Source organism: Serinus canaria, chromosome 8, assembly GCF_022539315.1.
Source record: "Serinus canaria isolate serCan28SL12 chromosome 8, serCan2020, whole genome shotgun sequence".
NCBI classification, from domain to species: domain Eukaryota; kingdom Metazoa; phylum Chordata; class Aves; order Passeriformes; family Fringillidae; genus Serinus; species Serinus canaria.
In genome coordinates this window covers 29826132-29853304 of record NC_066322.1, presented here as the reverse complement: position 1 = coordinate 29853304, position 27173 = coordinate 29826132, and the positions used below count along the sequence as shown (strand labels likewise).

Genomic DNA, 27173 nt, shown 5'->3' with positions numbered 1-27173 from the left:
ACACAAGTACTAGACAAAAACCTAAATTTATCTACCAGTCTGTGTCCCTGGTTTGAGAAATGGCAGTTGTTACGGAAGATAAATCTGTGATCTTGAATGAAATATGCATCCCTCTGCACCACCCATCTAATAAGGACCTCAAGGTAAAATAAGGACACCCCATCCTTACAGTCCTCTCAGCAAATAGTTTCCTTTTCTTTGCCATTTATTCAGCTAAAAGTCAGACTGCAAAGCAGAGTTCATCTTTGATGACTAAAACCAGGGTTTTGGTTCTCAGGGCAATACTCAGAAGTGAGATTCTTTAAGGAAGATGCTTTGGAGTTGTAAGGCTCCTTTGCATCACATTTCTCAACTCAGTCATAAAGACAAAGCATTCCAATATTCACCAGGCCCAAGCAAGATTTTATGTTCCCTTCCCAGTTAAACAGGTGGCTCAGTCATTCAGTTTGGGCCACCCTCCATACCCTGTGCTGTCACGTAGAAATCAGGGGAGATGGAACAATGTTGAACCTGCACTTCCTCATTTCTTGATGATTTTGCCACAGTATGAAACCAAAAAGTACCAGATTCCTAGAGCGGAGGTGTCAGTTTCAGATTTATCACATCCATGGTTCCCAGCTTTAATACCCTACACTCTTGGGGGCACCAGTTTCCAAACCCCTTCCACCTTTGGAAAACCCATACACAAAGCTCACACACAAGAATTCAGTTGTGCTCCCTAGAGCCTGCCCAGCCCCCAGCTCTCTGCACTGCCAGCCAGCTGCTGCTGGGGCACACAGGGCTCTCCTGCCATCCAACCACAGGGACACACCAGGAGGGGCCTGGGAACTGGGCCCTGGCACAGGTGAACAGGCACTAACACCTTCCAGTGCTGGGCACCTAAAGCGACACTTTCACATCTCCATTGCCTCCTGTTAAAAGGGAACTCTTAAGGCACTTTAAGAAGTCAGAGGCTAAAGGTCACTGCAGGGCACCCTGGGGTGGGGTGAAAGGTCCCCATTCTGTCCCCAACAGGGACAGCAAGGGATGCTGCTTAGGGAGAGCACATTAGCATGCCCTGGCGCTTCCACAGCCTGACAACCACAGGACTGGGGATGCTAAAGGGGAGGTCCCTGAACCATCCTTTAGTAGCCATTAATGGATCTGCTGTCTGTGAAACTGTCTGACCCCTCTTTGACCTGCTGATGATGCTGCCACAGAAGCAGCAGGGGCAGATGTGGTCCCTTCCTCTCTCCCTTTTATTTGAGCTCTTGCAGTGTCACTGTGTGCCCTCAGCTCTTGTGCCACAGCTTCAGAGAACCCCAGAACTGCTGGGGTTGGAAGAGACCTCTAGAGATGATCCAGTCCAACCCCCCTGCCAAGGCAGGGTCACCTGGAACAGATGATGCAGGGATGCATCCAGGTGGGTTTGGGACGTCTCCAGAGAGAGACTCCACAACATCCCTGGGCACCTGTCCCAGTGCTCTGCCACCCTCTACAAACCCAACCCCCCGACTTTGCACACCTTGAGTGGTTTATCATTTTCCTTTCCTCTCCTAAACTGCAGAGTTCAAATGCTTCTAGTTTCCCCTTCTCACAAGACTGCTGCTATGTTCCCTTAGAGGCTCAGGGGAGTTAACAAAATCAAGGGGAACTTCACCAAGTGCCTCTGAGTATTAGAGCAGCACACAAAGTGTTAGACAGTTACACCACCATTTTGTGCAGCAACAAAATGAAGAGTCCTGGCCAGGGCAAGACTTACTGGCAGCTTTCTAAGGGTTTCCTCCCTTCACTCTTAAAAATTTCAGCTAAACCAGGGCTTAGTATTACCTGTAGGTGCAATCCCCTGGCTGTTTTCAGATGTGCTTTCAGGCACACACATGAATGGGAGCTGCAGTTCCACCTTACAACTGCCAGCATTACCCTCACAGAGAAAGTCATCGACTCCTTCAAAAGTCACTCTCTGACCTTCCACTCACCTGGCCATTACAAACACAATAATCATGAGGGATCAGCCGGGCACCCACATGTTCTTAGAGCCAGTTAATTTTCTTGAATACGTATCTTCCCAAGAGAACCCTGCCCTTGAGACATGCAGCCTTCCCACTAAGTGCAAAATCCCCCCTGCCCTCCCCAGCCCCTTTGCAGCCTCAGCAAGGACACAGTCACTACAGAGGCAGAAGGGAAGGGGAAAGGTGACAACTCCAAATGTTTGCTAGGGATGAAGGAAGAACCACAGGTTTTCCTCTGGAGTTCTCAGCCACATGTATGCCAGATAAGCCAGCCAATGGAGCTGTAAGGAGACAAAACATGGTTTACCTTGGGGAGGAGAAGCTGCCTGTAACAGATGGTGAGGAAGGGGGCGTGGGGGAGGCTTCTTTCACAGCAGGAGACACGGAAGGCGGGGTGGAAGAAAGGACAACGGAACTTGAGGGAGCTGCGTCATCAGAGTCACCTTAAAAAAAGGAAGTCAAACTGTTTGTCTGGGTTTGTCTCACAGCACAGAACACTGGGATAAAGCTCAATCTCCTTGTCCATGCTCCTGCTGCACAGGCTTTGTTCAGATTCAATCCAGAGGTCAGCTGGCCCCTCAGTTCTGACTGGCTCCACACTTCTGAGGGGCTCTGTGTGTCTGGGACCAAGGCAGGCACAGACAGTGACACTCCTCAGGGCTCCTCCTTTGGCATCTGCTCTCCTAGGGTTTGCTCCCAGCTGATTTTGAGCCTCCTGCACAGCCACAGCCCAGCCCACTGATCTCCTTCCTACAGGGAATCTCCCCCTGCAACCACTGCAGGGCAGCACCACTCTTGGAATCCAGCACCTCTGGGCAACCACAGGGATCTCCCCATTCCATCTGCCTCCACCCTCCACAACCAAGCTTTCATCCCCTTCCTGCTGGCCCTTTAGGATGGTGGGAGCACTGTGGCAGCAAAGAGTGACCCACAGAAGGGCTGCCTCCATGCACAAACCTGTGTGTCACCCAGGCCACAAGAATCTGGTTTTGACAGTGAAGCAAAACAAGAAACAATCCCAACACAAGGAAAACAATAGTCCTGTGCATATAGAGGAAAAAAATAAGTTCACATTGACAAAGCAGCACCACTCCATGTCTGTGCATGTAAGCAGACAGTATCCTTCTGCATATCGGCTTTGCACTCCCCCAGTAAAAAATAAATGGGTCTAAAATTTTGCCCACCCTTAAGTTTCCAGGCACTGAGATCAATTTCATTCAGCAATTGAGCCCACTGCAGGGACACAGGCATGAACTTCTGTTGAACTGCCTCCTCAGGCTGAAGCAGGTACCTCAAACAAGTGTAACAGTGAATCCACCCCACTGACAACACTAGAAAAATGCTGTTTGCACAAACATGAGAGTAGAGCTTCCCTGGATGTAGGTGTGGGAATTTCAGCTGGCCTGAAGCTCCATGTAAAGTAATAAAGAAAAAAGGGCCTCTCCCAAGAGAGAGGGCTCTCTTTCTGCAGACAAACCACTGGGAGTTATAAAATCTAATTCCACCCCTCAGCTCCAAGGCACTGTTGATGGACGAGTCTGCCCAGCCTGTGAGGTCAGACTCCCATGCTGCAGCACACAGAAAGCACACACAAGATGGTCCTTACCTGATGTTGCAGAAGATTGTTCCACTATTCCAACCTTCACCACCTAAAGGGGGCAAAAGAGAAGAGGTCTATCAAACAAGAGCCCCCTGAACTTCAGGAAGCCAAACCCCAGCACTGCTCATCTCTGCACTCCCCATGGCACTGCCCGGGCAGTCAGAGTAGCTAAGCAGTCCTCTAAGAGCCAGGCAGGTCCTGGCAATGTCCAGCCAAGCAGCGCCAGCTCACAGCCCTTACCTGACCCACACAAAGGACAGCACAGACCCTGCAGAGCTGTCACAGACCTGCTCAGCTCTGCACAGCCCATAGGTTTGACATCTTTGTCCAAGCTATGCCAACTACAGGGAGGAGAAGGGTCAGAAATATCCCTTCAGCACTGCTTTGATGCACCTGCTAATTACGGACACACTGCTTCCATTGCTCAGGAGCAGCCATTTCTAGGGTGCAGCATAGCTGGGGTTTGTGAGGAAACCACAGAAGGAACAATGCACAGTTTCTGATCAGAGTTATCTACTCTCTAAACAAGGGAAGTGTCCAACAAAGAAGATAAAGTCCCTACCAAGGCCTCAGGAGGCAGACAGGGACAAACCACCACATGGACAGGTCAGAACGATCCAGATCACACTGTAATAAGGGCACAAACGTATGTGGCCAGTCACCAGTTGGTACATCAAGATTAAGGATAAATGTCACTGGCAATAGCTTGTGGAACAGAACGTGCTGCAAACAAACTCCCAAGAACACACTATGCCTAGAAAGATAAACTGGCCCTTGGTGATATAAAAGCAGAGACCTTCTGCAGTGATAATTTGCTATGGTACAGAGGGATCATCACTCTTAACACTGCAGAGAAGAGAGCCTTTTTAAGGTCCTTAAGAAACTTGTCTCCAGGGCTAATGTCTACCCTACACAAATGCTGACAAATGGGAAGGAGCTGCCAAGGGAGCTCAGGTCAATAAAAACTGCTTTAGAATGAGCAACGATGTCACACAGGCTGTGTGGGTTGAAAACAGAAGGTCATTAAGTTCAGACATGACCATGTCTGGACCACATCTCTAGGGAGCACATTTCTGTAATACAGGGTCCAAAAAAAAAAAAAAAAAAAAAAAAAAAAAAAAAGAAAAAAAAAGTAAATTCTTAGAAGCAAAATGCTTTGCAGAGTTTGGAGGACAGGGAGACATATGCTCAACAGTAGATCCTGGAGAGTTGGCAGGCTCTCTGGTGGATTCTCATTTAGATTCAGTCTTGAAAAAGCCACCATGAATTCAGCAGTGTGTACACAGGCTCTCTGAGGGCTCACTGGCTTGGGAGAGGAGGCTGCAGCTCAGTTTGGCCCATCTCCACCCAAAAGGCAACAAATCAGGCACTGCAGTGCAGCAGCCATTTGTGCTGTATGTGTTAAACACTAAGAGGATGTTCCACAAACTGTCACTGGCTGTGAACAAGGGAAGCAGGGTTAGGGGAGGGACAAGCAACACAGAAAACTGCCTGCAGCCACCTTGATCTTCAAGCCAGGCAGGAAATCTCTTCTGGCCTTTCTTCCTTGTTGGCTGACTGAAGATGCTCAAATTCAGACACATGGGAGGAACACAAGGTTAAACACTTTCCCTTCCCTCCACCCAGGGAGGTGCATGAGAACACTGCAGTTCCAGCAAGCCTCCATCCAGGAAAGTTGCAGCAGTCAGCCCCCCTGTCCCTCCGGGAAGAGGCACATCCTGTTAACTCTCCTGGCAACTGGCTGTCAGTCCCAAGGCAGCCTGAGCCTGGCTTCTGTGCCTGCCTGGCCCCTTGTAAGGCTCCACTCCCACCACTTTGAGCGCAGCTGAGCAGCATGGCACTGCCCTGCCCATTTCTGGGTCAGAGACTGCACAGTCCAGCTGCAGGACACCAGGTTTTGCACCCCAAAAGCCAAGAGTGCAGCCAACATCAGTTGCAAACCCAGAAGTCACTGGCTCCATCTGTTCCTTGCCCAACAGCTCTGAGCAGGCTGCAGCTGAAGGGAAGAGCCTCAGTGCTCATGTTCAGCCTCAGACTTTGTGAGACACCTGCAATTGGCCTTTCACTCTCTCCAGATGTGTTCCACAGGGCATTACTGTGTCAGGAATCAGGAGCAAGCAGCACCGATTTGACCCTCATCACCAGTGACACAGGAAGTCAGGCTGTGCTTTCAAGGCAAGTTTTTTTGGGGAGTTGGCAATAGTATGTACACAGCGAAGCAATTCCACCACTTTCAGATAATCAAATCCAGACTGGAAAAGCAGTGCTAATGTCAGGATGACAATAATTTTAGAGAAACTGGATAAACACCCTGAGCCCCATTTGCTTGCACAAAATACAGGACTAAGTCAGTCCTGAAAAAAAGCCTGCAGAGCCCAACAACAGTCTGGGATGTTCCAAGTCCTCTAGGCTTTCCATGTTAGTGGGAAAGGTTAAACAGTTGTTTTGTAAGAACAGTCCATCACTAGAAATCACAGTTCATTGAGATACAAGTTGCCAGCAAAGCTCATCAGCATGGCACAAACTGGGGAGATGTGTCTCTCCACCTTTCAGAAGGCATCTCCATCAACAAACAAAAGCAGACTGGAATACTGCAGAGAGACACTCACTATGAGGAGACACCAGAGTGAAAGCAGGGTCAGCCTGAGGGCAAGAGAGACTAAGCTCTTTAAATGCCCTGGGATTTCAGAGGAGCTCTGACGCACCAGGGGACACAGAGGGGACATGTCAGGGTCACACCGAGCAGGCACAGCAAGGCCAGCGGACAAGGCAGCAGCAGGAACTGGGAAGAGGACATCCCAGAGCTGAAGAGCAGCCAAGGGATTTCTTCTGGCTGCAGGTCAATGACTTTACACCTAAAACTTAATGAATTGAAGAGCATGATCAAATAAGGGGAGGGAAGCTAGAAAAGGCAAAGAGCACACAGAGCACAAAATACAGTGACAGAAGAATAAACATGGCCCTATCTAGACACTCTGCACCTCAGACAGGAACACTTAAGGACAGGGGGGAAAACGAGGGACTATCCCAAATAAATAACAGTGGTATAAATCGCCTTCCTGCTGGGATGTACTCCTTACTGCCCAGGAACAGATGGGATGCGAAGAGGATGGGAGACCATCAGTGACAAGCATGCAGAGAAATTACACCTGAATAGCAAATTTGGCCAAAACAATCAACCAGGGCAATGCTAGGCACAGCATCCCTATGATCAGGTTTCCAGGGACACGTCACATTCCTGTCTGAGAAGTAAAATACACCCTGTAGTTTGTTGAAGTGTCTTAGAGGTTTGCTTAAATATCAGGCAGCTGCATCCAACCATCAGATTGTCATGCTGATCATCTGCCTTAGAGCACCCAATGGCTTCTGCTCAACTCCTGGTAAGTTTAGGTTAACACTTGAGAACGTATCCCAGCTTGCTTGAGACAGCATCGCCACGACAACACTCACCCCGACAAAGGGAATGAACTTCTGCGAAGATTCTTCATCGGGGCTAAAGGCAAAGAGAAGAGAGTTGTTAGCAGCTCGCCTCCACCCCGCACCATACTCACTCCATAGGTGGCATTCCAGCATGCAGCAGGGACGGACAGGATGCAAGCGCCAGTCCAGCCTCCTATCGAGGCCCCTGCCAGCACCAGGAGCCTGCAGGGGCAGGAGGAGCACAGCCTACGGCGGAGCACAGCCTACGGCAGTCTCTGGGGAAAAGGCTCTTCCTCCCTCCCTCACGTTCCACAGAGAAACATGCTTGGATGGCATGGCAGTCACCACAGACACATGGCCTCCTGCTGCGAGGAGACGGATCTGTGCCACCACAACACAGAGCGCTGGGTGTTACTTACTAGAGCCTGGGGTGCTGCGCCCATGCGGCCTCCCGGCGTCCCCCCTCGGAGCCGTGTGCCACGGCCGGCTTGTCACCCTTGGAGCCGTGTGCCATGGCCGGCACAGCCCCTGGGAGCCGTGTGCCACGGCCGGCATGGCCCCCCGGGAGCCATGGCCCTGCTGCGTTACAAGCCGTGACACGCTGTTACTGCTGAAGCACCGGCATGGCCGTGCCCTCACGCCCACGCCCTCACGCCCTCCCTGCTGCCGGCAGTTCCACAGGCACACCAGGGGGCTCGGGCACCGGGGCACGCAGCCACAGCCGGGCCCAGCCCAGGGCAGGGCACACCAGCCCCACAAACAGCCAGAGACAACACCACACACATCTGGAGAGCCACTCTGCTCTGGGCCCCGCCAGGAGGCTGAGGGTGGAGAAAGGCCGGCAATGAAGGCCACAGCCAAACCCAGCAGGAATTAGGCGGAGACTCGGCAAAGACAAGAGGAGGAAGAGATGGATGAGGAGGAAGGCAGGCCAGAAGGGCCTGCAGAGCCACTGCTCCCTTCAGTGGCAACAGAGGTCAGAGATGGACCCACAGGGTGAGGAGAAGACCACAGGAGCACATCCACATGTTTGGAGGAATTACAGTTCAGCAGAGGGAAGTGACTGCACAGGCAACACACCCATTTCTCAGTGACTGAGCACAGGAAACAGGCAGGAAGCAGAAAAATACTGAGACTTCTCAAGTTTCTCCTCCTGTGCATCCCCCAGTGCTCAGAAAAATCGATCCAGCATTGCTTTCATCCAGAATTTAGCAGGGAGTAGCATAAATACTGCAGGTATTTCTGTGCTGTTTCCAGCACGGATCAGAGATGCACCAAATGCACAAAGGTTGTTAACCTGTGTGATCAGCACAGGCTGGACACTTTCCTCTAAGCCCCAAGGAAAGGATGCCATAAAACTGCAGTGAACATGACTCAGCCAGAGCTCCCTCTGATCCAAAGCAGAACAGGATTTTGCAAACAGCCTCTTGCTTTGGCTCAGCTCTGCTGATCCATCCTTAAGGCAAAGCCAGGGCCTTTGCTCCCTTCGTACCTCACACCCTCAGGCACTGCACCCTCGCTGCTCTCCTCAAGCACAGGACAAAGTGACCAAGTCCCTGATTCCATGCTAGAAGGCAGGAAGGTCCCATCTTCACAAACACAACTGCAGGGCCCAGCAAACACATCTCCTTCAAACAGGACATTTCCAGCTCCAGGTTTGCAAAGGGAAAGGAGAAAACCACAGAGCTGTTGGGAGAGGCACAGAACAGAGGCTCAGCTCTCTTTTTCCTTCAGCTCCTTGGGCCTGGAGGCTGGCAGAAAGTGAGTCCCACTCACCAAGTGAGGGAAGCACCACAGCCACCCAGTCATCTCTCAGCGACTGGATGGCTTTGCTCCGAGCTCTGAACAAACCAACCATGTCCAGTTCCAGCAGAAAACTCATTCTTGTTCCCCTGGGAGCTCTGATTCCCACTGCAGAAAGCTCAGGGGCAACTCTGAAATACATCATTTGCTTTGGCCACCATTTATCATGATTCACAGCGACGCACAGGCTGTTCCTGAAGCAATCCAGGTGGATTTCAGCTCAGCTAGCCTAGTCCTGTCACATGTCCTCCTGGGAACTCTGCTATTGCACATGTGTCTCTGGAAATGCAGCTTGTCAAAACAGCTGCTCTTCTTGTGGATGAGAGAAAAGATGAGATGACTGTGCTTGTTCTTCATTTCTTCCTTCATGTTCTTCCCAATTTTTGTTCTTCAGGATGTCAAGATCCCAAAACATGAATTCAGAATCCTTTCACCTTGGTAACTGCTGCTTTGATTCTTCCTCCTACCACAACCCTGCAACTAAAATATCTCCCATCTCTGGAAAGGCAACTTCCCCTCATTATCTCAGCTGCACAGAGTCCCAGGCTGCAGAGGGTGAACCTCACATGTCCAAGGCATTTTTTTTTTTTTTTAACCCACAGGGCTTCTGAAGGCCCCTGGTACCTCAGCTGTAATTTAAACCCAGACTTGGCCCAAGCTTGTGATTTTTAGCAGTAACTGATGTGTCATCTCTCTAGCCAGGGCCAGGAGGGTCTCAGGCACCACCTTTATTCTAGTTAAGTCCTGAAGGAGGCAACAGAAAAGAGTGGACTTCTGTCACTGAAGGACTAGCAGGACTCTGGGCCATTTCAGGCCAGGCGCCACCACCACCAGCTCTTCGTTCACCTATGACATGAAATCTGTCCCGCCCACTGAGCAACTCCACTGTCCTGCTTCCACCAGGGCCAAACCAAACAAGGGACAAAGCAAAACCAGGTCCTCATGACACATCACATGAGTCTCCCCTCAGCCTTCCCAAAACCTCCTTTCCAGCACTCTTCACTTTCTTGTGGTGGGCTGGACATAGCCAACAGGACATCCATAATTTCTTGAGCCTTGATTCTCCTCTGCCGCACTCCTGTTGCATTTCCAGCAGCTGCCCAAGGAGTTTCCTGCGGTAAGCAGCTGATAAGATGAGCTCTGCTGAGCCACAGGAGGGACCAGGCCCCTCTTGGCCAGCCAGATTCACGTCCAGCAGCTGCTGCAGGGTGTGTTTGAGGAGAAGCACTCAGAGCAATGACCTGGACTGCTCAGCCACTGCCCTGCAGGGCCTCTGAGACACACAGCAGGCAGGATCAGTGTAATCTGAGCTTCCTACTGCCCAGGAGCCCTCCAATACAAGGGAACTGGGAGAAAGAGCTAAGAAGTGCTCCCAAAAGCTTTTGGTAAACACATAACCAGGCAGGCAGTGATCCAGCCCTTGCCCTGACAAGTGAACAATGCTTCCATTTCCAACGGCCAGGCTGCTCCCCAGATTCATGCAAGGGCTATCCAGAAGCCACAAGGCATGAGCTGTGCTGGGCACTGAATTACAGTGGGTGACACCAGCCCAGCAATCCAGCTGCACTGGGAATGTGTAAGAGCTGATTCTCAGACCTCAAATACCACAGGGTTTCTTTCAAGAAAGCAATGCAGAGACACATCAGTGACGTGCCCCTCCTGGTGAGAGGCCCACCCCATCCCCAGGGTCTCAGCTCCCCAGGTATTGCCTGGATTGCACTGTTCCTTCAGAATTCAGTAACCAGGACTTCTCCCAGAGCTCACAGACACAGTCAGTCACCCAGTGTAACTCAGAGGAGCTGCAATGGCACTTCATTTCCTTCGTGAACCCCCTTCCTCATAGCCAGCCCCTGTGCTTTCAGGTAAGGTCAGCAGATGCTGCAGAAGACCAGGACAAAGCTTTGGCACCATTGCAGTCCATCACAGGCAGTTCATGCGCCAACCTTTGCCATGACAAACAGAACAAGGGCACGGGGAGAGAGCGGGGTCAGTCAGGACAGGGACAGCTGGCAAGAGAGTTGTAAAGCAGCTCATCACATACAGCTACATCCTAGAGACTGGCTGGGCTTTCCTTGCACCACTAGGACTTGTTTAACAGAGCAAATGCCAGGATTCTGGGAGATTTCTTTTACAGTGAATTTGTAGGTAGTGCTGCTTGTTTCTACCTGGACCACTGCCTTGAAAACTGGCCTTGGAGAAGCCATTCACCTCTGGGAGTTGCAGTAACTTTGTGTGCTGAGTACAAAATAAAAAACACCCAATAATTGTATGATTCAAAGCAGAGGACCCTGCAGAGCATGGAGGGTTTGGAGGCAGCTCAGAGAGCACAGCCCCATTGCCAGCACACATCTATCTTCTCTTTCTTAAGCTCAGAGAAGTCCCATATGTTTGGGATGCTCTGCCACTAAGAGACTAGTCCCCAAATTTTTGATTACAGGGAGGAGATTTGCTGGTCCGCACTCGGGCCCTGCCCAGCTGATCCCTACCCTGAGCCACTGAGTGCCACCTACAGCACTCCAGCTCCTACAGATGGGAATGCAAAAGCCTTTTCTCAATCCTGATCTTTCTGGAGCTATGCTGTATGTTCTGATGGCTAAGGGAAAAAGCAAGGAAAAAACCCCACCTTCTCCATGCTGTAGTGGTCTAAGCTACTCTCTGAACAACTCCTTCATTCCCACTCAATCTACATCCTGGGAACCCAAAGGTGTGGTCCAAAGGCACAGCAGTCACTTTCAATGATGCATTCTGCCAGCAGACGCCATGGTTTCAAAGCAGTGAGCAGAATTCAACCCAAAGCACAAAGTGTGCATCCCAGACCTGCAGGAGCTGTTAAACAAAGCACAAATCACCAGTTCACTGGGAAAAGAGAGAGGAGCTGGGAGAGGGAGCCTAAAAGGAACCGATACCTTATGGTAAAATCAAAATGAAAGCTCTTTTTCCTTTTCAGCAAGCAACCAAAGAAAAAGATAAAGGTGTTATTATACTTACAACAAAGTGATACATTTGTTTAGATAGTGCTAATAGAGACACAATTTCTGTGTTTTTAATAATACCCTTCCTAAGTTGCTGCCAGTGACAGAGACCCCCATTCCTAAAGAAGGCACACAGGAGACAACTGCCCGTGCTCCACTGAGAGCCTCCGACTCACTCTCCTTTGCTCAGGGGGTACTGACCTGAAAGCAGAAGTTATTTTTAAGGCAGACACACAGAAATACTGAGAGATTGCAGGTTATGCCAGAGTCTGACTGTGAGTTTCAGCAATCTCTCTTCCCAATAACCTCCTAAATGAAAACTATGAACAGCTTCAGGCATGGCACCAGAGTCCAAAGGGTGTCAAACCCAGATGGATCAGACCAGCCTGGTAAAGCAGTCCTGCACACTGCTGGGAGGGATAAGGGCAGGGCTTGCTCAAATGCATTTCAGCTGTTTTCCAATAAAGTGCTGAATTGACCTTCTGGACACATTAGAAACTCAAAACCTTTAAATGTGTGCTAATGACAAAAAATGAAGCTGTAACAGGATGGAGAAGGCAGTGGAAAGCAGTGCAGAACCCAGCACCTGAAGGGTGCAGAGGAAAAACCAGGCAGCCTCAGAGGGGATTCCCACTGCACTGGGGTGTCTGAGCTCCCTGCTGGTAACCAAGGTAAGCCTTCACACCAAAAACTAAATGCAAAACTGAAGGCAAGAGCTTTAAGTGTTCTGTAGCTCTTGAAATTTCATCCTTATTATCACATTAACTTTAACAGAAGTCCACAAATACATGATGAGACTAGACTAGTCTCTTTTACTTGACTACTCAGTCTGGAAATACAGGAAAAACATGTAGAATGGGCAAAATTTCATTGAATCATTTCTGCATAGTAATGTGAGAGCAGACAGGAATTTCGCAGGAATGCAAAAGTAATATACTGTGAGAATTTCCAAAAAAGAAGGAGGAAATGTGACGCTACCCACACTTTCAATTTCTCCCAATTCTTAGGCAAAGAAGACACTAATAAGGGATGTTAATGGACCAAAAATGAAAAATCAAATTGAAGTAATTAAAAATTAACCACATCCATGTCTCAGAGAGAGTTGCTAGCCCATAACTGAGGAAGCTCACACCAGCTGAGTTCAAATCTATCAAGGGACAGAGAAGAATGATAACAGTGCTTTTCTACCTTTCAGTGACAGTTACTCTTCCTCCTGGACCATAGCCATAGGAGGCCCTACCTACTCCTGAATCTTGTTTTAAGTCCTCAGTCCTCCCTCTTACAGCCTGCTTATCCCTTAAGAAAAGCTGAAATGAAATCTAGTGAATGTCAGCCCTCCCCAGCAGGAGTCCTGGTAGCTTGCAACTGCCAATCAACAAGGATTTTGTCTCTCCTGCAAGAAGCTCTGCTATTTACACTCCAAGAAGAAAGGAGATTAGTTCCCCAAATGCCAATGTAAAAAAGGTCAGGTCTCACAGAAGATACTGTGTGGGAGAATGCCAAAGTCCAGTCTGACCCACCTAAGGTTGCTGTGGTGAGAGATCTCTGGAACCTAAGCACATAAAAGCTGTCCATCCCCATCCTGCTTAGCCTGCACTTCCCAAAACCTCTTATTTATTCAAAAAACAGAATCTCTGCACTTAAAATAACCCTGCTGCTGTAGATTCCCTGAGTGGGACACACTGCTGGGTGCAGGCTCCCAAGGGCTTTGCCGTTTGCTTTTCAGACTGCTGGCACAACATGAGAAAAGCACTTTGCACTCAAGCAGCAGCTTGTGCTGGGAGCCAGCAGGACAAGGGGGTCATACCTCTTCTGTTTGTAGGTCAGCATGGCTTCAGCAATGGGCAGCTGGTGAGCGCAGTTTGCCCCTGCTATGTACTGTGTTATCCGGGACACGACATCGGGCACTTCCGAAACTGCAGAGAAACAGGGAAAAGCATTCAACTGACTGCTCAGCCCACTGCCAGCCCTGTCCTCCCTCGCACAACTGCCAGCCCTGTCCTCCACCTGCTGGTGGTGCCCAGCCAGCTATGCACCTTGCACAAGAAGCTCTGCCTACCCCAGAGCACAGTAAAGTTGAATCTGTACGGAGCATTTCTGACCGAATCAGAGGTCTTTTAGATTTGTTAAAAGCTTTTCTTTGTTCCTGCCCAGCATCAGCTTTAGACTTTTTCATGCCTTGACTGCAGGTGTCTGCTGAAGAAAGTGCCTGGCCATGTCTCCCAGGTGAGCTGCTCTTACACCAGCACTGAGTTACATGAGTTTCTAATGAACTCATGGTCTTGCTCAGTTGGCCAAAAAGACTGAGGGACACACAAGGGTAGGAAGAGCACAAAGATCCTGTGATTTTGTGATACTGTGGTTCATTCAGGTTGACACAAAGACATTTCCTAAATGCCTTCTATAGTTCTTTGGTTTCAACCAAAGAGCCTCAACTGTGATATCACAAGGGACCTTCAACAGGCACTTCCACTTTAAAATGGGCATTTCAACTCAGACTCTTTGTATTTGAACAGTGAACTGGTAAGAGTTATGGTTCTCTGCCAGATCTCCTTGTACCATTATATGAGCTCCTGTGCAGCTGCCACCACACAGACAAAAATGCACAATGTACAAAGTCTGCACTATACAGAAATGAGGTGGACTTTTCCTCATAGCTGGATGGTTTCCTCATAGAACCAACTAAGGAACAGATATGGCTCTTTCTGTATTTCTATAGGTAATGAAGTATTCCTAATTCAGACACAAAAATCAAGTCTGTAGGGACATTTTTCTGCATTTTCAAGTGCACCAAGCAATTACAGGAAACCAGTTCGATACACCAGTTCCTCCCTGAATTCAAGATTAAGGGAAAGTGTAGCTTGGATAGCACACTAGGAGATTTCTAATCCAGCCTCCTGCTCCAAACAGGGCTGACTTCACCTTCAGAACAGTCTGCCCCAGGCCTTGTCCAGCCATGTCCCCATCTGCTGGAAACAGCTCTGAACAATTACCCCTGAAGAGGTCTCTCTCCTCCTCTCATGGCTAGAGGACTTCCAGGAGCATCCTGAGAGTCTCAGGAACTCTGCAATTCCAACAGGGACAACCATACTGCAACCTCTCCACACTCATGGTGCTACACAAAGTCCAAAGCTTTTTCCTTCTAATAAAATTTCTGTGTGGGCAATGCTGCCCACAACGGCATCAAATCTCAAGCCTTCATGTAGCCCTGTATGTGGCAAATCCTCCTTTCTCCTGTTTCTTTCCATTCTTGAAGAAGTGGAGGAAGAAACTGTAAGCATTCATATTTTAAACAAATCAGTACCTTAACTGAAGTAAGGCTTTAATCTGGCCTAGAACAAACTCAGATCAGAACAGGAACTTGTTGGTCTGACCTAGGGCAGCTCCCACTTGTTACCACACTGGTGAAGAACAAAATTCTTCTTTAATGAGAATGTTTTCAAGTCTGCTGGCAGGATCTTTCTCACACACAACTAACAGAAGTTAATCTTCCCAGAGCTTCCAGTTTTCCAAATGTTTTAGGCTGCACAGTTCCTGAAGGAAAGCAATGTACTGAACTTAGGAGCAAGACCTCCACATCAAAGAACAAAGCTGAGAGCTAGGTAAGAACAGCATGACTCACAGGCAGCTAGTTAGTGCCTCTGGGAGCCAATAACTGATTGCAAACCACCATGGACAAGACTTAGAAAGGTCAGCATCTGAAATGGGAATGTGGTGGAGTAAGGAGAAAAGAGGAACAAAACCACTTGTCTGCTTCCTTTTGTATTTACTTGACCTCTGCTAAAATTACTCACTCAAGCTTTTCATCCCACACAGGCCAGACAGACACAGAGTCTTACCAGTGGTCTGTGCTTCAAGTTTGTTGAACAGATCTCTCCAGGCTAGATCTTGGAAGAAGTTGTTGTATCTATAATCTACAGACCCCAGATACTTGGCCACTGGATGAGAGCCTAAGAAAGAAAGGAAATCATCACAGCTGTGCTCTGCAGCACTGAACACAAGCGTGGGTTTGATATGTAAGGAATTAAACTCCATATTCAAAACTACACTAGACACTTCAGAAATAAACTTCTTCAATTATAACCAAATCATTTAGTCCAGCTTATCTTTACAAGAGCATGCAAATAGACTTCCCAATGCAGACTGCTTCAACACACTGCTGTCTTTCACTTGACACCTTCCCCCTAACAAATTAAATTTTAAAAGGCCAAAGAAAATAGGACTTGGAAACTGCTGAGGAAATAAATTATTTGAAAGGCACAAAGGCTCTACAGGTCTCCATGTCAGTCTCTCAGTTTTGCAAGCAGCTCTCCCAAACAGTCCTTCTTGCTCACAGGCTGCACCACAGCCAGGCCACCTCTGCCAGGAGGGGCCAGACCCCTTCCTCCAAGCACCATTTGTACCCCACAGCTGTTCTGCAACACTGAGAAGAGGCAGTTGCCCCCAGGCAGGAAAAATAACCCAGGGAGGCTTGTTTAATCTGTGGAGAAGGGCTATGAGCTCAATAAATAGGCTGCAATTTGAGGCAGAACGCAGAGCCCCGGGGTTGCAGTACCCAGTGAGCACTGGCACGTGCAGCAGACCCCTGCTTACTCTGGCTGAGCCTTGTGGCTCAGCTCCTCGAGCATGGAAAGACCTCCTGCAGAAGCTTTGTGTGTCCAGCCTCCAGCCCTGCATGGAGATCTGACTGCATACTCACACTGAGAAGGTGTTCAAGTGACAAACTCTGCCCTGGGAGAGTTCATTACTTTAGGCCACCTTCCTTTTAGGCCATCTGTGTCCCCAAAACAGACTACACCCCCAGCAACTACCTCTACAGTCTCTGAACACAGGAGAAAAGGTGTGCCAGGATCACCCTACCCAGCCACCACCTGGCAGCCAGGCTCAGCACCAGCCCTGTACATTTACACCCAGCCATGAAGCAGCCTCAGAGCTCCTCTTAATCACATTATTTTCATCCTTCCTGCACACCAAATGCACCCATCAAGCCACACTTCCAGACAGCTGAGTCACCAGCTGCTAACTGGAAACCTGACAAATCCCTTCAAGACGACCCCAGCTGCTTAACTGTCCTCACCATGGTCCAGGAAAGCTCTGGTGGAAAAAAACACCAAACAATAAACCCAGTGTCTCAGTGCTCCAACCCTCCAAGCTGATTTCCAGCCTTCAAAGAGAGGTGAAAGCAGGAGGTGCCTCTGAGCTGCCCTCAGGTCAGTAGAGGCTGGGACCCCACATTTCCCCTGCAGTGGAGATTTGAGCAGGGCACACAGCACAGCTCTGCACCCTGTGCTGGAGAAGCTTTCCCTCACACTGCACAGGGAAACAAGCAGTCAGTAGCAAGGCTCCCAAAAAGTCCTACCCTTGGAAGCTATATAAAATATTAAAATAGCCCAAACAGACAAAATAACCCCTCAACATTTTATTTTCCCCTTTTCAGCTATGATACAGTGTTTTAGACAGCAGAGGAGTCTTACAGCCATGGAATCAGTGGCATGGAGCAGGACCGAATCCCCCAGTTCATATGTTTACAGACACTGAGCATTTCTGATTGCTAAGAAGCCACTGAAGGTTGATCCTTCTGTCACTGGAGTGTGTAGGTGTGGACTCAGAAGGTAAAACCATCCATGGAAAAACCCTAGTTCACCACCAACCCTATTTCAAAGGTATTGCAAGCAGCAGAGAGGCTTTTCCTTTAAGGCATTTATGGCATGGTCACCGTTCTGTCTTTGGTGCTTTTTCAATTGTCAGAAATGAGAGGTGGCTCCTCAATCACTTTAATGAACTGCCAGAGAGCTGGCCAGAAATAAGGACTTGATCCAATCAGGAAATACTGCAGACTTCTGTGGAAAAGATCCTGCTAGAGAAGTTGCTATATTTAAAGTAGAATCTAAAAAGAATTCACAGTTCTAAAGCATTTCATTGTCAAAGTGCCTGGCTTTTTTTTTTTCTTTTCTGATTACAAAACAAAGTTTTAAGATTAAAAAACCAACCTAAACCCAAACACTAGCTAAATCTTGTGTTTCACTTTCAAAGAGAGAGGATTTTCAGATCATTACAAACTGCAGGACAGAAAACTCTTTTTCTGAAGCCAGGAGACAGTCAGCAAGTGAGCAGCAAAGTCTCAGACACAGATTCTCATTCAAAGCACATTTAACCTTGCAGAAATTAATATTTTTTTGTTTTTCCTCCCTAAAGGGCTATCTTTTCTTTTCCTGCCAACCACTTTAGAAACTAAATGCCTTTTCTTACAGAAGGATCTAGTTCTTTCTTTTCCTCTGCTTTTTTAATTTAACTTTTGCAAATGCCATCACTGAATGGACAGCCTAACTCCAGTGCTCATGGTGCTGGGCAGCAGCTTCTGATTCCTGCAGGAACTGCCATCAACACTGGTAAAAATTCCTTTTCAAGTGTTCTGTGGCTTGCATCACTTAAGTTCTCTGTCCACACAAGTCAAGCCCTGGACTCACCCCACCAGCAGTGCCCAGATGTCCCTGCCCACAGCACCAGCGACTCCCCTGCTTCCCAGACCTTGCCACCACCACATTCCTCATGGTTCTGACTGCACCAGGACCCTGATGCTGCTATCGGTGCACTCTACCTCCCTCACCACAAGCAATCCAAGCTGGGGAATGTTCCAGCCAGGCAGGCTTGCTGAGCTGCTGAAAGGGCAGAGATAAAGTGTTGGAAAACTGAGGGAAAAACCGGAGCAGACCAGCACGAAAAGTAAAGGTCAAGAGATGCATGTAATTTGAATAATTCAAATTCTCAGCAGTTTCAGAGCCTTTTAAAAATGTTCAACCCCTCCTTTTAACATTTTCTGAGTCAAGCCCAGGGAGGCCAGAACAGTTATTGCTTTGGGAAACGTGGTGCCCACTGAATTTAACATTTCAGCCAGGGAAAAGGGTTTCCAGAACAATATTCTGTGCATAGGATAGTCTCCATGTATGGGGAGGAAGTACTTAACCCCTTGCTTCAAACAAAAGCAGACTTTGGATCAGGAACTTAGAGATGGAATTCACTCCCACAAGAGCAGCAACAGCAGCACTACACAGTCATGTAACAATTTGCCTCATTTAACCTATAGCCAAAGCTCCAGAAAGGCTTCTCCTGAGGGAACACAGCAGATTTCACCCATTGCCCTCCCTGTGAAGAAACACCATTCCTTATTTACCTAGAGGGATGATCAGAAATTTCATGTAGCCGAGCCAGTCAGGGGTTTTGTGAGACAGCTGCTCTACAAAGAGCCTCAACACAGCACTGAGGTAATTCTGGGCTCCTGCCACTGCAATTTTAATTGGGTTTGGAGGCTGTGAATTGCAGTTACAGCTAGACAGAAAAAGAGGAAACATATTTGTAATTGTGCCTTCAACCACGTATTTCAAAACGAGCAGCAAAAAAAAAAACAAACCAAAAACAACTGGTTAATAACAATTATAGCAGAAGAGAGTTTGTTCAATACACAAGGCAATATTGCAACGATTCCCAGCAGCTTAAAACATTATTAATAACATACAACATTCTTCAGTAATTCCTTAATTGGTCTCCCTGTTCCTTCTTTTGCACATTTTCATATTCTAAAGGGCTGGGCTCAACTATCTAGGTTAGGATGTACCTACTAACTGCTGGATCAGAGAACACACTCAGGTACCCACAGCTCCCAGCAGGTAAGTAGGGACTGCCTTCAGAACTGAGGAATTAATCTGGAAATTGTTTGGAAGGGAGAGCAAGAATTATTTAAAACCCCCTTATTTGTTTTGCATGCTTTAGTGGTGCATGCACTGCACCCCCAAGGCAGTGTCTCTGATAATCACTGCTGCTGGTGACTTGCATGACCCACGTGAGGCAAAACAGCAGGAGTGGTGAGTGCTGAAGAGCCACACAATTCAATTCTGACTTGAGGAAAGCAGACTGGAAAGGTTTCATGCAGTAGTTGAGAAATGAATTCCCTGAGTCCTGGGGCACAGGAGCTGAGAGGCTTTTAGGGCTGAGACAGCACAAACAAGGTGAGAACTTACTATCTCTGTATCCTGGAGACAATTGTGCTGAAAGCTGCCTGAATATCAGCAGAGGAACATGTGCAGACCACTGGCAATGTGTGCTTTTGCAAGACATCTGAAAGGTACTGAGGAGAGAACAGAACACTTTTTAGTGCTTTTTTTCAGTACAGTTTGTCACAAGAAGAAAATGTGCCTCCTGGATATTTTCACACCCACTCCTGGGCACTCTCCCTGTGACTGAAGGTGATGTGGCTATTTCACAAATGCCTCTTCCCTGCATAGCAGCCAAAGGAAAGTTCTCCTTCTAGAAAAATGGAAACATCTTGACAGACACAACACAACATCCCAAACATGCAGCATAGTTTTTACAGCTGCAGAGGGCAGGGCCAGCAGACCATTCACTGAGCAGACAGCTCTGAGAAACAGCAGACACTGTTTACCTGCCTGCTTCTGGCAGTGCAGCTGCATCTCTCTGATTTCCATTTTAAAGAAATGCAGTGTTCTGCTCACCCTTAAACACTGAAGAAAGGGAAGGGTGCTACCACACCCATGTTCCTTGTGAAGGACTGTTTCCCCTCCATGCAGCTGATGGGGGCACCACACGCCTCAGGTAAACATGGACATTAATTATGGCACTCAGTAATTATCTCACACCTTCAATTTCTGCATGACTAATCTATACACCCCAGTCCATATCCCTCAGGCCCTCTGATACTGCAGGCACAAGCTGCCAGAACCCCTGGAAGAGGATCTACAACACCTTCTGTCCATCTCTAGAAGGCATTTCTCTGTCTCCCAAGAATAGAGAAAGTGGAACCAGTAGCTCAGATGGTATTTTTGCTCTCTCACACATTGAGACCCTACTTCTTCCAGAAACAGAAAGCCAAACCAGACAATCTAACTCCACAAGCCTGGCACAAGTTCCCCAGGCAACGGCCACTCAGCACATGTTCATTGGTCCTCTTCCATACATATTTTATTGCTTTCTCAGAATAAGGTTCCAAAAGGAGCAAGATTTGTTCCAAATTCGTAACAAACGTTGTCAGCAAAAGAAAGTATTGCTCAGGGTTCTCCTTAAAACAACTATCACTCAGCAAGGATGGGGTGATTCCTGCAGTCAGCAGTCACAGGCACATGTACATGGATACAGAGCTGATCCAAAATATTTTCTCCTGTTCACCACCTGTACTCAGAAATCTCAGCCTAAACCACCACAAGGTCAGACCTCCCTGCTTCTTTTGTTCCAGTCTACCACAGTTTAGGGGGCTTTTGAGTACAAGGGTTTAGCCACATTCCCAGTGTGCTGCTAACCAGAAGGAATGGCACTGCTTGGAGAAGAAAACACCTCTGTGGAAAGGCTCAGGTGGCAAAGCTTTATAAGATCCCAGCATCTCCTGGCCAGATGAAATCCAGCCTGTGGGCACTGAACACTCTGCAGGCAGCAGACCCTGCTTGGTTAGTGCAGAGCTCAAGGCCTGTCCACTCCTGAGGAAGAACAGTGCAGGAGAACTGTGCTCCAGGTAATGTCTCCTGCCCTTACCTGGCCTTGCCAGTCAGATGTATTGACAAGGATGATGTTTTCTGGCAGCTGGTCGTCAGAAACCAGGATGTGATTCAGCTGATCATACACTGTTTTCCTGGGGATCTGGAAATAAAGACACAGAGAAGGAACAGTAAGAGGTGTCAGCTTTAGCCATCAAGCCACCAGCTCCAGCTCTTGCAATTGATGTGCATGCTGGCCAGTCACCCTACTAGCAAAAGCACACTGGACACTCTGCAGCTTCTTCAGTATTAGCCACCGTGGATTTGTTGGCCACTACAGTCTGCCATGCACTTTTACTTACATCACTTTATACCAACTAACAGCAGCCCAGGAACTTAAGATTCATAAAAGCCAGGAACAATCTCCTTCAAGGAGGGAAATCAGTGAGTCTCACAGCTAACAAAAGCACGACACATATGCTGTGCACAAGACAGTCCCTAGCAATCTGCCTTATTTCAAAGGAGTAATTCCTCAACACATCCCTATTCATTTCTCATTCTAACAATCTGTTCCAGTGTTTTGAGTTTATGACCGGCTGACAAAGCTACAAGCTGGCAAACCCCAGCAGACTGAATGGAAGATAAAATTTTAGCCAAGACATAAATTCCCCCCTTCCTGAAGCTGTGGGGCCCAGCTCCTTCCCAGCAGGGACAGAGCTTGAACCAGAAGGAAAAGGAGACAGTGGAGAAGAGGAACACTGAGTGGCTGGAGGGGCAGCAGTGTCACACTCACCTGTAGGTGGTGCCGGGTGTCCGGGGAGCGCTCGTTGTCCAGGCTGTTGGCTCTCTCGTTCTGCGGCCTCACCGGCTGCCTCTCCTTCAGGGAGGTGCTCCGGCCCCGGCGCCCCGTCTGCTTCCCTTCAGACCTGCTGGGAGACTTACACTGCCAGGGCAGGCACACTGCTGAGTGAGACACAGCTCCCCGAGCCCCACCACCCGTCTGGCAGCATCAGTGATGCCAGCAGAAGCACTGGGGAATTCTGCATGGAGATCTGAACTAGCTTGAGCCTGGCTGATTCCGCTTCTGACAGCACAGCTCACAGCTCAGCACATTCCCAGGAGTCCCAGGATGACTTCCACAGCCCGTGCTAACACCCACATCCCCTCTCTGCTATTGCTACACTAGCATCATAAGATCCAGTCAGGCAAACTGCAGTCACACACCCAAAGCAGCACAGATTGCCCAAATACCTCTGGGCAATCGTTTTAAGTGCTCCAGACCCATCACTTAAGTGCCCAAACACAGGGAGCGTGTCCTTGCAGGTCACTGCCTTAAGGCCACCCTGACCAAGTCCTAGCACACTGTCCATGACATCCTAAGCAGGCTGCAGCAGGCACAGCCCTGTCCCCTGTACCTGGTGGATGGGATGATGAGGGACTCTGTCTTTGTGATCTTCCCGCTGGGTGGGAGCTTCTCCACAAACACATCTGGAGTGGGGAGTTCAGCCTCCTGGACCTCAGCTTGCTGGTTAGACTCCTGCAAAAACACAGGGAACAGAGTTACCTGGAACAAACCCTCCCCTCTGTCTCACCTTGGGAGTTTAGCTCTGGCTGGAACACATTGAGCCTGCCTCTTCCAGACACCCTGCTCACTGCCAAAAGGGGGAAACCAGTAGTGGCTGTCTGGGGCTACCTGTTCCCAGCTCTGCCTCACAAGGGAGCTGGAGGTAGGAAGGGTGTTCAGATGTGCTGTTTGGAACAGGCACTCTCACAGCTCAAAGCCAGGGACATGCCTCCTCATGCAAAGCAGATGAATTCATCTTAGCCAAATGAACTAGCAAAGACAGAAAGAGATGAGAGAAATGTTACACACCCCACGTTCCCAGCAGAGCAACTTGAGCTTTGGGATTTCTACCCCAGGACCAGCTTGATTTCTGCCAACTCAGCTTAAAGTAATACTTCTGTCTGATAAAATGGAACAGCTTTGAGCATCCTTTACATGCTCAGTAGCAACCTTTGGGCCAGCCTTCCTCAGGCTGTTTGAACAAAAGGTCAAATAAAGCATTTCACCTGCAAAAGGCTGAAAGACAAGAAGCTCCAAACTAAGGCCAAGAGGAGAACTCAGTGCTATCTTTATTGCAGCTGACTTTACCCATGGAAGCTGAGTTGCATGTGCAGCTATACAGACAGACAAATGCAGCCCACAGAATGCAGCCCACAGCTGACACCCAAACTGACAGGAGGAAGGTCAACATGTGCATTTTCGACTTACATAAGGGACAGTGTCAGAAACACTGTCGCCTGCATGTTTGGTTCCAAGACTCTTTGTCTTTTCAGGCACTTCTACCTGCTTGAGAGAAGAAAAATCCTCAGGAGGTTTAGCACCAGCACAGTTTCCAGCCATGTTCTCTGGGTCAGGCTGTTCAGAAGAGAGGCTTCTCCATCTAAACATCACATAGCTCTGCAGCATGGCCAGCAGTGCTCCCTGCTCACACCAGGACTGCACACATCAGTGTGGAATGTGGCAAAGCTGATGCACAACACACGGGAGAGGCAAGGAAATGGCTCTGGGATGGGACTGACACTTTATGCCCATTCAGGAAGGAATGGAAAGGTAGCTGAGCTGCCTCTGACCATTCACTGTCAGCCACCAGGAAAAATATCCCAACAACAGCAAAGAAAAGCTTCCTCCACAGAGTGCTAGGAAGTCTCCAAAACTCCCAGGCAACATATCCCATCCTGGCAGTCATTTCAGGCACATGGGAATCTGAAGCTATTTACACCATCAGCAAGTATTCAATACATAACCTGAAGATGCACCTTTGAGTTAATACCATATTTGCATTTAAAAACAAACAAAGAAACAAGAAACAAAAAACCAACCCCAAACTGGCCAAAAAAATCTCCAGTCCCCAAAAAGTCCAAGTGGGTTTTCTTAGCAGAAAATTTGTATCTCTGCATCCAAATCTTTGGGGGCTGGGGGTGTCAGAGAGGGTGCTTTAATTTACACATGCAATTAAAGAGAGTGCAGAGAGGTAACACTTGAAATGTGACTTACAGGACTCGGTGGCTCTCTCTGGCTCCTGATGCTATGGATGCTACCAATTTCTGTCTGAGAGCTGGAGTGTGACAGTCCTTCAAAGTAAGGTCTGAATAAGAAAAGGAAAATCCACTTCTTATTACCAAAAACACTGACAGGGCAAGTCCACCACACTCACAGCAAAGCAGCAGCACAAGTTCCCGGAAGATCTTACTGCTTCCCAATGGCTCCAGTAAAATAGGCTACTTTTGAAAGGAGAGGAGGGTGTCCAGGACAGTAAGAGAAGCCAGAAAGTCCAGGCATTCCTGAATCTAGCTTTTGACTGACATACAGCAAGTAGAAATACTGCTTCCCCCACACCCCAAAACTCTGCTCCTTCGTAAGTGATTCTTGGGCTAATATACATTTTGTTTCCAGCTTGCATCTGGATTTGGCTGCCAGCCCTAGGCTCCAATTACACATTTGCTCAGTAAGATAAGGTACCACACACAATCAGATTGTGCTTCCATTCAAAATGCAGCTCATCACATCAGGCTACAAGACTCAATTACAACATAAGGAACTGATTTTTTGTTGTTGTGGGAAAAACCTGCCTCAAAGGCATCAGTATTTATCACATCCTCTTCAAGATATGAACACCAGAACTGGACCTAGGAAACTAGGTGTGTCTCCCCAGGAGACAGAGTGTCTCCCCAGGACCACACACATGAAGTTCTTATTCCAGCATTACTCCAGCAATCACATAGCCCAGCACAGTTTGCTCCTCAGCTCCAGGGAGCAGCATATGAACTCTCAGCGTGCAGAGTGGAACATTTTGGCTTGTTTCAAAGCAGAGCTTACCACAGCACATCAATTTTCAAGTCCCTTCATGGTAGGGCCAACCAGCTGGCTGGTATCTTGGGTTAAGCACCAAACACCTTCACATGCCAGCAGCCCCACCATTTCCACTGCTGCCCCAGTCTGTCCTTGGCATCTCCTGGCTCACTGACAGGGAACAGCTCTCTCCAGACCCAGAATCTATTCTTAGCCCAACGAGGTTATTCAACATCACCTGGTAATTAGCAGATTTAGCAGATGCTGTACTGACCAGCTGCAGTGGTCAGTGCCATAAGTCTCTGTTTCAGAGACATCACACACTGAGGGCCCGAGCATGCAACCACACACCAGCCAGAAGCAGGAGTGCAGCTCAGTCTCACATTTTCAGTCTTTATTGAGCAGAGTGTGACACAGCTCTGTTAGCTCAGAGCTCTGCATCTGCTCAAGACCCCGAGCCAGCAACCCCCAGCTCAGCTCCACAGTGCTGGGACTGATCCACAGGAGCTCTTTAGGAACAGGCTGGAGCACATCCATGTGTGCTGCAGTCAATGCCTTTGGGCCCTGAGGAATCCACTTGTTTCCTGCAGCTCTGCTTCCTTAATCCCTGCAAAGACTCTCTTTCCACACAGGGTGTTATTACAGGAAAGGTCTTTCCAGAAAGACAGTGTGCCTTGTTTATCCCTGCCTCTACTCCTGCCTTAGCACATATTTCCTTCCTGTTTCTACCTTCCCTGTGCTCAGGTGGCAGGGCAGCCGAACATCTGCAAAGGCAACAAGGAAGAACTGGGACTGAAGGGAAGTCAGACCCCACACACCCTACCTCTAGATCACAAGCTGTCACTGCCATTCTAACACCACCATGTCAGGAGGGGAAAAAGAAAAAACACAGAAGAGAGGGAATAAAACCAACATCTGACATTGCACATGGCTGACAAAGCTACAAGCTGGCAAACCCCAGCAGACTGGATGGGGTTTGCCAGCCATCCCTCTGGCCCAGCAAAAACTGTCTCACACTTACTTTAACTTTGGCTTTGGAGTGCTCAAGACACTGTCATCATCCTCCATCTCTGGCCCGCTGTCACTGGGATTCTCTATATCCAGCGTGTCGTACAGAAGGTCCAAATCCTCCTCCACCTCTGGAACGTGCTCTGCTGGGTCCTGCTCTGAATCCAGAACCTACACAGGACAAAAACAGGCATCACCGGCTCTGCTAGGAGCCAGACTGATCCCACATCATCCCTGCTCCCCCCAGGACTGCAGTACACCAGTCCTGGCAGTAAGATTCTATTCCTGGTACTAGAGTACTATATCCAAGGAACATTAAGTACATGAGAAATGCTTGTCTTGGATCAAGCTTGTCAATGCCTGGTTAAGCAGGAGTTACATATTGGACCAGGCACCCATGAGCGTGCCATTGCTTATGGCCACTATTCAACCCTATCCTATAAACAAAGCTTTAAAGCTCCAAAGGAATCTCAGTCTTCCTAGAACCAGTACAAAACTCCAGTACTCCCAACAGTGTAGCATGCATTGGTTTTTACTGAAAAAGCTGCCCTGACACCTGCCGATTTGATACCCAAAAATGTCCACAGGAGGCGCCAGAAACCTGGAGGAGGATCCGCTGCCATCGCCGAGGCAGCGGAGGGAGAACAAACACCTCCCACTGAACTTGCTTCACGCACAGCCCGGAGCAAGAAGGGGCTGTGCCCTGTCCAGAGCTTGCTTTTGGAGTGGCAGCTCCAGAAAAAAGCAGCAGCTCGGCTGCCAGAGCTCCCAGCTGTGGGTGCTGACTCTGCCGAGCTGACCTGGGAAGAAGAGCAAAGCTAACAGGACTGCTTGGAAGAGTAAGGCAGCACAAGGAGTTACTCACTTTCCCACAGGCCACAGAATCAGCACACAGCCACGCAGCCAAAGGAGATGTTAACTGGTTTTGTATTAGATACTTATTGTTAACACAGGTTTCTGGGGGTTTGGACCTGTTTCATCCTTTTCTGCTCAGACCAAGCAGCTGACTCTTGTGAACTGAGCTCCCTATCCAAGTTTTTCATGCCT

At 48.6% G+C, this 27173-nt stretch overlaps 1 protein-coding gene across 8 annotated transcripts in view; it reads right to left on the bottom strand.

Moving 5' to 3' along the window:
* The window catches only part of PACS2 (phosphofurin acidic cluster sorting protein 2), a 77840-nt gene that overhangs the window by 9388 nt on the left and 41279 nt on the right, over positions 1–27173 (bottom strand). For 3 of the 8 annotated variants that reach the window (XM_050977406.1, XM_050977408.1, XM_050977410.1), the window contains exons 9-21: positions 26140–26297; positions 24324–24414; positions 23538–23615; positions 22681–22802; positions 22059–22194; positions 21324–21428; positions 19802–19908; positions 18958–19112; positions 15626–15736; positions 13594–13702; positions 7042–7084; positions 3598–3640; positions 2299–2434 (exon numbers count right to left, since the gene is read on the bottom strand). In XM_050977406.1, coding sequence (XP_050833363.1) covers positions 2299–2434; positions 3598–3640; positions 7042–7084; positions 13594–13702; positions 15626–15736; positions 18958–19112; positions 19802–19908; positions 21324–21428; positions 22059–22194; positions 22681–22802; positions 23538–23615; positions 24324–24414; positions 26140–26297 — 1394 coding nt within the window. The remainder of the gene's footprint in view (positions 1–2298; positions 2435–3597; positions 3641–7041; positions 7085–13593; positions 13703–15625; positions 15737–18957; positions 19113–19801; positions 19909–21323; positions 21429–22058; positions 22195–22680; positions 22803–23537; positions 23616–24323; positions 24415–26139; positions 26298–27173) is intronic. The other 5 variants (XM_050977407.1, XM_050977409.1, XM_030226297.2 and 2 more) reach the window with 3 other exon arrangements.